This window comes from Lonchura striata, chromosome 27 (genome assembly GCF_046129695.1).
Source record: "Lonchura striata isolate bLonStr1 chromosome 27, bLonStr1.mat, whole genome shotgun sequence".
Lineage (NCBI taxonomy): Eukaryota > Metazoa > Chordata > Aves > Passeriformes > Estrildidae > Lonchura > Lonchura striata.
Genome location: NC_134629.1, coordinates 6,121,479 through 6,131,986, shown reverse-complemented (window position 1 = coordinate 6,131,986; position 10,508 = coordinate 6,121,479). Strand labels below are relative to the sequence as shown.

At 55.3% G+C, this 10,508-nt stretch overlaps 1 protein-coding gene across 1 annotated transcript; it reads right to left on the bottom strand.

Moving 5' to 3' along the window:
* Positions 1-53: 53 nt before the first annotated feature.
* On the bottom strand, positions 54-9,422 carry CCNT1 (cyclin T1). The gene is made up of 9 exons (XM_021548289.2): positions 9,237-9,422; positions 8,125-8,206; positions 7,748-7,876; positions 6,919-6,979; positions 5,587-5,649; positions 4,961-5,006; positions 2,435-2,598; positions 2,043-2,113; positions 54-1,728 (listed from the first exon to the last, which is right to left on the bottom strand). The coding sequence occupies exons 1-9, from the start codon at positions 9,410-9,412 to the stop codon at positions 352-354; spliced, it is 2,169 nt and encodes a 722-aa protein (XP_021403964.1). The 5' UTR covers positions 9,413-9,422; the 3' UTR covers positions 54-351.
* Positions 9,423-10,508: the final 1,086 nt, after the last annotated feature.

Here is a 10,508-nt window from a genome sequence, read left to right as displayed (position 1 = left end):
CCCCCGGGCTCTGCCACAGCCCCTCAGAATTAAAAGGAACCAAACCACTAAGATATAAGTTAATGCTTAAATTATTTGTAAAACATCTTAAATTTTCTGTGACATATTTTAAATATCCCCCATGTTCCCCAGAGGGGGGGTCAAAGCCCAACACTAACTGGGAGCCTATGGGGGAAAGGGAGGAATAGAGAAAGGGTTCCTTATCCTTTCACAGCTTTAACAACTAAATATCAATAATAAAAGTTATATTATAATAAAATAAGTTCTTCGTGAGGCAGTGGAGATCAAAAAGCCCTTAGAAAAGCCCCGCAGGTTTGGGCTCGGGCTCTGGACTCAGTAGTAAAAAGGGGGTTATTTGGGGAGGGGGGGCAGCGGAGGGGGCGGTTCCGAGGGCAGGGGGGGCGGTCGGGGCTTGTCCGTGTTGGTGGCAGCTCTGGAGCCGCTGGAAGCCCGGGGGTTCAGGAGCTCGTACGAGTGGAATTCGAAGGCGGGGGCCTGGGTGGGCTGCATGCCCTGCGCGCTCAGCAGCGAGTGCAGCATGTTCACCGTGTCCTGATAGTCACTGGCCTGGCTGACGTTGTGCCCGTTGGCCCCCGAAGGCCCCTTGTCCGATTTGTGGGCGCCCCGGGCTTTGCTGGGCTGGGATAAATCCGAGCTGTGCCCAGGGAGATGGGCAGCCCCGGGAAGGTGGGCGTATGGGAACGGCACTCCGGGACCTTTGGAGACTTTGCCCACCTTGGGCTGGTGCTCGTGGGGCATGGCCGGGGGCTCCTCGGGCAGGGGTCTTTTGCGGGTGGGGACGAGAGGCCCGTAGCCCTTGTGGGGGGTGGCGGTGGCACTGGGTTGGGCGCTGTGTTTGGAGTCCCCCGGGCGCTTGGCCGCGGTGCTGGGGCCGGCGCCGAGCTGGGCGTGCAAGTGTTTGTGCGAGTGGTGGTTGTGGTGGTGGTGGTGGTGGTTGGATGAGTGGCCCTTGTGCTTCTCTTTGTACTCCCGGCTCTTCCCGCCGCTCTCATCCGCAGAGCCGTGTCTGTCTCCGGGACCTGGCACCTTAATCCGCATCTTGATCTCCTCCTGCTTGGAGGGGATCGGCCTCTCCCCGCCTCCCCCCACCGCCGGGATCCTCATCTTGAGAGCTTTGTCACCCTTGTCGGCGCCAGGCGGGCGCTCGGGGTTCTCCGGCCCCGCGATGGGGATTTTCAGGACGATCGGGGAGGGGTTGCTGTCCTGCTGCCCTTCCCTCTCCCGCTGCTGCTGCACCAGGAGGTTCTGCGCAGCGTAGGCGTACTGGGAGCGCACGTTTGCTTCCATGTTTTCCAGCTGCCGCTTCTGTGCTGCCAGCTCCTCAGCGTGCTTGGCCCGGTATTCCTTGAGGGACACCTTGGCTGAGGGTGCGTTCTTGGTGCTCTGCTTGGGGTAGGCAGCACCGTCCGGCTGCAGGTGCTCAGCGGCCGACGTGCTCTCGCTAGTCCTGTGGATGTCCAGCTTGGCCGGGGGGTGCCAGTGATCTGCCTGCGACGGATCCGCAGCGCTCGGCTCCCCGGGGGAATCGGCCGCAGCTGGGAGCGCCGGCCCAGCTCCGGCGGTGGAGGATGTAGACATGCTCATGAGCCCAGCGATGTTCATGTCCGAGCTGTTGTTCCTGGAGATCATGTTGAGGATTGTCTGCTCTGACAGGCTCTCGTCATCGCCATGGTCGTCGGTTTTGGACTTCCTGGCTGCTTGAGAGGCCTGGAATTTAAACAAATCAGCGAGTGTTTACTTGGGGTGTCGCTGGTGTAATCCAAGCAGCTCACCAGGACACTGCAAGGTCTTTTATACAGACAGATCCACGTTGCTCCCATCCCTCTTTGTGGGAAAATTCCCAACCCCTGGAAGCAGGGCTGCTAATGCAGCTGGAAAACCAAAGCTCTGCACAAGTTAATTCACAACAGATGAACTCAAGCACCACACACAGTGTATCTCAATTCCACACACAACTCCCTCCATTGCTGTCCTGCATTGCAATTCCCAAAGGAATCACAGCCTGTGTCCAAGGTTCTTACCCGCCAGTTCCGGATCCGTTTCAGTCGGCTGGGAGTTTTCTCAAGGATTTGCAAGAATTCATGAGTCAGTTCTGCAGAGGAGACACAAACCCAAGCGGGAGGGTCAGAGCAGCCCCGGTCCATCAGGACAACCCCCTCATCTGACAGATGGAGCTACTGGTGGGATGGAGCTGTGCCAGGAGGGGAATTCTGACAACTGGAATCACTGACCCATTCAAACTCATTTCTCTGTGGTGCTACAGAAGCTGCTGCTGCCCTGGAAATGCTCAGCAAGCCCTGAACTCCTGGAGCCCGTGAGGTGGCGTTGAAACATCAGAGACCCAGGACCAGCGATGCCAAAATCATTTAAGAGCCTTTTGCAGGATAAAAAAAAACCTCGCTCCCAAACTTACCATCTAAGAGCTCCAGAGTTACAGTGCCATCAACGTATTCCCACCAGTGCTTGCCGTCCGTGGAGACTGGGATCTCCCAGTTGGACCACTTACAGGCCAGGTGGATACAGACGCAGGCCACAACGGGCGGGGTGTACTGCAGGCTGAAGGTGGTCAGGTGCAGGCTGACGTCACCGGGAGAGAAAACAAAAAGCCATCAACTCCCACGCCTGAGCTGCAGATCCACGCGGGACATGGGGGGAATGTGGCCCTCTGGACCTCCCCAGAACGACCCTCGGGCACAGCCAGCTCCATCCTGCTCCAGCCCAGCGGGGCTCCGCGACCGCTTCGCTCGTTCAGGCCTGCTTTGCTACAGGGAGTTTGGGTTCTCCTCCTCCACCAGTTTTTGTTTATGGTTTTTACAAAGGTAATTTGGGAGCTTCTCTGAGAGGGAAAGCCACTGGGGACCTGCCAGGCCCACCTGTGCTCTGCAGAGAAACTCATCCTTGTTTTGCTACAGAAAATTTGGGATCTCCTCCAAAGGAAAAAAAATCAGTGCTGAGGTCACCCAGCAGCCTCTGCTCTGAGGAGAAACTAATCCTTGTTTTACTACAGGAAATTTGGGATCTCCTCCACCAATTTCCCTGTTTATTCCTGTTTTGATGGAGGAAATTTGGGATTCCCCTCCAAGGGGGAAAAGGCACTGGGGACCAGCCCCACCTCTCTTCGTGAAGAGAAATTTGTCCATTTTTCTGCACATCCCTGTTTTGCTAAAAGAAAGTTGGGATTTCCTCAATCTCTGTTCATTCTTGGTTTGCTACAGAAAAAAAATTGGGATCTCCTCCACCAGTTTCCTTGTTCGTCCCTATTTTGCTACAGAAAATCTGGCTTCTCCAACGACAAAAGTCAGTCCTGGGGTCACCTGCCAGCCCCACCGCTGCTCTGGGGAGAAACTTCCAAGCACAACTCCCAGATGGCATCCAAAGAGCAAACCTGCCCTTTTCAGCTTTAGGAAGGGTCTGGTCTTTCCCAAAGGATTTTTAGGAGTACACTTTATGCTCAAGAGAACCTGAGCCAAGTGACCTATAAAATATATTCATGAATAAATTGATTTTCCACGTGGACATGAGTGCTGTGAGGTGTGGGTAGCACCAGGAGAACTGAGGGGCTACGAGGATCCTGCAGGAACACCAGAGCTTAAAGAAACACAGAAGCAAGTCTTGAGTGTGGGATTTGCCCACTCCTGAATGGGCCCCCACATGGCACCATCTCCTCACCACCTTTTTCATCAGTGAAAAGTGGAGAGGCTGAAGTTTGGCATCTACAACCAAAAATCCTCAAGTTTCGTGGATACTGCGTTTATCCAGAGAAGTCAAACCCAGGAAATTCACAACCTTGGGAGAGCAAACTCAAGGACAACAAAGAGCCTCAACTCTGCCCCATAACGATGCCAGAATGAAACCAAAGGATAAATCCAGTTCATCCCAGAACTGGCTCTCTCAGGCAAAAACCAAGGCTCTTCTTCACACTTTCTGCCTGGATTTCCCTCAATTACAGCATTAACTCCTAATCCCATGGCTTTGAAATTCTGGCTGCAGGGATAAAACAGCTTTCAGGGCTGTGTTTACCCAAACATCACCACCAGCACATTCCCGGAAATCCATGGGGTGCCCTTTGGAGCCCGAAACACCTTCAACAAACAGTGAAGGTGAGCAGGGAACACCTCCCAGGTGGAAAAGGGAAACCACGTGCCCAGACATTCCCAGACAGAGCTTGGAGGCATCTCCAGCCCTGCAGCTTCACCTGTGTTGGCACCTAAACCACTTTTCCCTAAGTGATTTCCCAAAACATCAGTGTTTTCCACGTCTATGATTTTGTCTGTTCCAAATGTGAACTCCGTGGTTTGTCCGAAGTTGATCATCCAGGAAATTAAATTTAGAAATAATCCCAAACAAAAGTGCTGGCATCAGACTGGCAATGAAAATTTAGGGACAAAACAAATCAGAGAAAGGATCTGGGGCTGATTTATTTCCACGGAAAATTTAGGGACAGAACAACCCAAATGAAGAACCTTGTACTGATTTTTCTGTCCTGGGAAAACTTAGGGGTAAAACAACCCATACAAAAAATGTGGGGTTGATTTTTCTTCATTTATGCCCCAAAACAGACTTTTTTTAGAGTACAAACCATATTTGTGGAAAATTTCCACAGCACTTTGTTGAAAACTCTCCAACACCCAGAAACAAGCAAGAAAAAATTTATATACTCATTTCCCCTTCACCTTTTTGATTTGTTTGGGGTTTTTTTTTTGCAAACTTTCACAACTAAATTCTCATCAAATAAGCAGTGAAGCTCCTGAGTATCCCATCTGCATTATTTTCCAGCTTGTTTTACCCAGCAGCTGGCAGGAAAAATGGCTGGAACCCTTTCCTAAGGCTCTTCCTGTGGGATTCCCAGCTGCTCCCAGGCTGAGTGGTGCCTCTGGGGCTACAGGCAGCAGATAAATTATCAACCAACTCTAAAATTATAAAATTATAAAATAATAACCTGTTTGTAGCCATGAAATAGGAAGTTTGTGCCAAGTCCTTGCTGGCTGCAAAAAAAAGGAAAAATCAGGGTGTTAGTTGCATATTTTCAAGTTGTTTTAATGCAAGAACCATGGGCCACCCACAGATTGACCAGCAGGCCACAGGCAAAAGGATTTTGGGAACTGCTGTTCACTGAGAGCTTTGTGTGGTTCAGAAGAGCCTGAAGCATCTAAAACTGCCTATCTTTTGAGAATCAGAGGGATGGATCAGCTCTTCTGGGAGGAAAAGCTGGGAGAATTGGGATTGTTCAGCCTGGAGAAGGCTCTGGGGTGACCCTCTTGTGGCCTTTCAGGTTCCAAGAGAGCTGAAGTGGGACTCTCGATGGGACCTGGAGTGGCAGGACAAGGGGGAATGGTTTTTCACTTGGAAAAGGTGAGAATAAGATGGAACATAGGGAAGAAATCCCTCCCTGTGAGAGTGGGGAGGCCCTGATTGTCCAGAGAAGCTGTGGCTGCCCCATCCCTGGCAGTGTCCAAGTGGAAGTTGTCCTTGCCCTCCCAACCCAACCCATTCCAGGGTTCTGGGAAGCTCTGGAGCAATCCCAGCTGGACACTCCCCCATATTTTCCTCCTCATTCCCTCTCACCTCGGACAAGCTGCGTGCACTTCACCACGTGGGTGTGAGGATGGTCAATAGTGATCTCAAACCCTGGAAGGAGACAGACAAAGGACCATCAGAACCAGCAGCACAGCCCTGGATCTGTGTTTCCTGCACCCCTTCCCTCCTACAGCCCTGCTTGGAGCCAGGCAGGAATAGAGGAGCCCATTTTTCCTGCATCCAGAAGCCTCAAGTTCTCCAGCTACAAACTCAGAAGGTCTCTGCTGCTGCCAGACCTCCCAGCTTCTGAAAGGCCTCACTGGAAACAAAACAGCTATTAAAGATTTTAAAAATAGCAGGACAAAGCCTCTTGAAGCAGCTGGGAGGAAAGCAAAGACAATGGCATCTGCTCCAAGGAATTTCTCTCACCCAAAAAGCTGAGAGGAAGCAGATTGTTTTCCCTTTAAATGGGCCTAAAGCATTGAGGACAACTGAGTTTAATCCTTGCTCCTGCATCCTCCTCAGTTTGGGAATTCTGTTTGAAAAGGGAAAAAGGAATTCCAATTGGTCCACGTGCAGACCTGCAGAACGTTCTGGGAGAACTGGGGTGTTTAAAAAGGCCTCTGGAGAACTGAGAGGCTGCAGAACTGGGCTTGGTTTAGCCACAGACTTGTGGCCCACGGCACCTCTGCCCCTACTGAAGGACGGACATGGAGTGTCTGCTCTGAATCCAGTCAGGAATAACAAATCCTGCTCTTTTGGAGGGAAAATCTACCTACAAACTGCCTCTGAAACAGAACATTCGTTAGTGAACACAACTTTTAACAGTACATTTGATAGAGAAACACCAGCCCCACCAGCCGCAGCCAACCGTGGAGACTCCTACTTCCAGAAACACCCAGAAAATGCTCCTGGTTTCTTGAGTTCTGGGGACTTTCCCCCAATGAATTATTTGATCAAAATATTCACTTCTAACCCAATTTTTTAAGACATCTCTCAGTACAAACTGCTTCCTGCAACAGAACTGGAGCATTATGGCCTGGAACTGGATGGTCTTTAAAGTCCCTTCAAACCCAAACCATTCCATGATTCTATGATTGAGCTGGAAAGCACAACCCAGGACAAGGGCCAGTGTCCAAAGCAGCACAAATCCTGGTTTTTTTAGGGGAAAAAAAAAAATCAAAGTGACAAACCACACTTAAATCTCTCAGCACTGAGCCTGGCACAAGTTACACCTGAAAAATTGATGTTAAAACAGGAGTCGAGCTGAAAAACGGGGTTTGCTGTGTGGACTCTGTGGAAGGGGTGAGGCTCTCCAGCCTGTGGAATTCTCCTGGCTCTGGGATTGGTGTGGCAGTCCGGCCGCTTCGAGGAACTTACCCAGGGTCTGTAGGATTATGCTCTCTAGAATGACCAGGTCTTGGGCTTGTTGCAGGTAAGCCTGGGGTTGAGAGGACAGGCAGGTTACTCATGGAGAGGCACTCGGATCAAGCCTGCACATTCCTAACACCCTTCTCTCCAGGGCAAAAATGGGAATCTCCCTGCACGGGGGGACTGGCACAGATTCCCTGGAAATGTTTGAGGCCAGGCTGGATGGAGCTCAGAGCAAGCTGGGCGAGTGGAAAATGACCCTGCCCGTGGCAGGTGGGTGGAATGGGATGGGATTTAAGGTCCTTCCAACCCAAACCATCTGGAGATTCTAAGACAGAGGGATCAGAGTGTTTGGGTGGGCCCTGGGTGCTGGTCCCCCACACTCCTAGGGTAGCACACGAGCAGTGCAGGAATCACCCGCTTTTCCTGCTGTTTTTTAATTTTCTGTAGGATTCCCTGGAAAAAGCTGCCCCTTCCAGCAGGACTCGCTGCTCAGCTGCAAGTAAAAGGGGCTGTCTGAAGAGATGAGGGCTCAGCAACGTTTTTAACCCACTGAGACAGATGCTGGGACAAACTGCTCCCACAGTGGAGCTCCTCTGCTCCACACCCTCCTGGGCAGTGCTCCAGGGACACAGGCAAACAGCACATCTGCATCCAGGTGTGCAGCAGAGAAGAGGCTTTGCACACAAGGGGGGAAGCCCAAATCTCTCTGCTGCAGGAGAAGCTGGATGGAGAAGCTGCCCCTGAGCACCCCGGGAGGGTGGATCCCAGGTGCCATTCCTGCTCCTCGGGCCTCCAGCGCTTACAGCACACCCTGAGGCTCCCTCCCCACATTTACCTCACTCTTGGTGTCCAGCAGAGGCTCCTGGGGGTGCAGACAGGCATGTGCCACCTTGATGACGTGCTCCAGCTTCCGAGGCTGCTCTTCCACCTTGGCTGCCAGGAAAAGCGCTGCTGGCACCACCGACTGTGGAGGAAAACACTCTGTTTGCTTAAAAAGCCACTAAATTCAAGATTAAAACAAACAAACCAGGTGGATTCTCAATATTCCTTCAGGGAATGAAGGCTGTTCAAATCTGGCCACCACCAGGAGAGACAAAAGGGTCCCTCTCCCTTCCCAAACCTCTTCCCAAGGTGGGTCCCCCTCCCAGGCAGCAGCAGGAGTGGGTCTGGGGGTTCCCAGCACCCCACCGCACCCCAAATCCCAGCACTTACATTCCTGTGGAACTGGGTGAAGGACTGCACCATGTAGAAGCGGTGCATGTACACGATGGCTGTGTTGATGGTGAGCTGGGAGCTGGGAACGGGGTTAAGGAAAGGCACAGAGACCCCCAGACAGGCCCAGGGGAGCCACTGGGACAGACCCCACATGCCAACAGCACCAGGACAGGACAGGCCCTCCCTGCACCCCAGCACAGCTCTCCTCAAGCCCAAAACAGGCTCACCGCGCTCCACAACCCAGCTGAGCCTTCACAACATGCCAGGAGAGCTCTCGCTGCTCCCAAAATGGGATCTCCTCGACCCCAAACAGGCTCTGCTCTCCCTGCTCCCCAGACGAGCCTTCCTGACAACCTGGCACGGCTCTCCTTGGTCCCAAAATCCTTTTTGGGATCTCCTTGGTCCTAAAACAGGCTCGGCTTTCCTGGCCACTTGTGGGACGAGCATTCACAACACCCCAGCACAGCTTTTCCCACTCCCTCGTTTTGGGATTTCCTCAATCCTAAAAGAGGCTAGGCTCTCCCCACTCCTAGGCCGGGGCTTCCCGACTCACCAGCACAGCTTTCCCTGCCCGTGAAACGGGATCTCCACCACCTCGAAACGGGCTCGACTCTCCCCGCTCCCAGAATCTCCTCGATCCCAACGCGGGCACGGCTCACCCGGACGGGCCTGCCGCTCCCTTCCAAGCACCCCGGCACAGCTCTCCCCTCTCCCGGGCCGGCCAGGCCTGCCCGAGCCTCTCCAACACGCCAGCACAGCTTTCCCTGCGCCCGAAACGCCATTTCCCGAGCCAAAAACGGGAAAAGCGGCTTTTCCCCGCCCCGAGAGCCGGGCCGGGCCTTCCCGACACCCCAGCAGCGATCTCCCCGAGCCGGGGCCGCGCTCTCCTCGATCCTCACAAGACCCGGCCCTCCCCTCACCCCCTCCCGGCTCCCTCCACTCCCGGGTCTCTCCTCACCCCCTCCCGGCTCTCCCTCACTCCCTCCCGGCTCTTCCCACTCCCGGTTCTCCCCTCACCCCCTCCCGGCTCTCCCTCACTCCCTCCCGTCTCTCCCCGCCCCGCCCCGCTCCCACCCGCGGCCTAGCGCGGCCTAGCGCGGGCCGGATACACGTTGAGGCGCTGCCCCATGTCTTGCAGCAGGTTGGCCGCCTGCTGCCGGTACGAGAGCTCCTTGTCGGGGTCGAGGCCGGCGCGGCGGGATGGGCTCCGCTCCAGCTGCTCGCGGCTGAAGTACCAGCGCCGCCCGGGCCCGGCGCCGCCGCCGCCGCCCGCCGAGGCCTCCATGGCGGCTCTGCGCCCGCGCGGGGGACGCGGCGTGCGCACGCAGCGCGGCGACGCGATGACGTCAAGCGGCGGGTGGGCGGGCGCGGGGGGGAGCCGTTGGCGGCGCGAGCGTTCCAAAGCAGGGAGGGACGTTGGAGGGGCGGGGCCTGAGAGAGCCCACGCCCCTCATTGGTTGACCACGCCCCTCGCGGAATGGTCACGCCCCTCACGGCTGGCCCCGCCCCGCCCCGCCGCGCTTCCCCTCACGCCGTGAGGGGCTCCGGTTTTTCGGGGGGTCCCGCAACGCCCCCGCACCTTAGGGCGGCCCCTGTGGCCCCACCGCCAGCTCCTCGGCTCCCTCTTCTACGCACTGACACCCGAGGAACCCCGGCATACCGGTGTGGCACTCCACCCTCCTCACCGGCACCTCAATGGACCCCTCCGGTATGTCCCCCCCACCCCCGCCACTCCCCCGGGATCACGGAGCAGCGGGATCCCCCCACCCCTCCAAGATCCGGTTTTCCCGGGGTCCCGCAGCCCCCCGCACCCCAAGACGTTGCCTGTACTCCCCCCTCAACCGATTTTCCACCCTCTTTCCCTTGCCGGGACCCTCCCCTCCCCACCGGGACTCCGCTGTGTCGCCCACCGGGACCCCTCCTCACTGGGTCTCGGTGTTTTCCCCTCTTAGGATCCCGGGCCCCCTCCCAACCGGCAGCCCCGTGTGCCCCCCTGCCCCACAAGCCAGGCCACAGCTCGTATCCAAAGTGTTTTATATATAATTTATCTGTACACACGAAGGACAAAGTACCTCAGGTCTGTGCTGGGATGAGGGGGCGAGTGCTCCCCCCACTCCCCCCGGGCTGAGCCCCCCCCCCAACCCCAAAACTGCTTCAAAAAAAAAAAAAAAAAAAAGAAAAAAAGTCACTTCATTAGGGTTTTTTTTTTTTTTTGCATTTAAAAGGGGGAGGGTCTTCCACCCTCCCCCCCCTCCCCGCCACAGTCCCCCCGGAGGGAGCTGGGACCCCCGGGGGGTGAGGGGGCTGCGGAGATGCTGGGCCTGCGCCTCCCCACCCCCGCAGGCGGCACTTCAATTTGGCACATGGAGGGGGCTGGGGAC

Excerpts from the sequence above, each read along its gene's own strand:
- CCNT1 (XM_021548289.2), bottom strand. The coding sequence starts at position 9,412 with ATGGAGGCCTCGGCGGGCGGCGGCGGCGGCGCCGGGCCCGGGCGGCGC. Across the intron at positions 8,207-9,236 it reads ATGGGGCAGCGCCTCAACGT|CTCCCAGCTCACCATCAACA; the intron begins GTATCCGGCCCG and ends CCCCGTTCCCAG. Across the intron at positions 5,007-5,586 it reads GTGCACGCAGCTTGTCCGAG|CCAGCAAGGACTTGGCACAA; the intron begins GTGAGAGGGAAT and ends TTTTTTTTGCAG.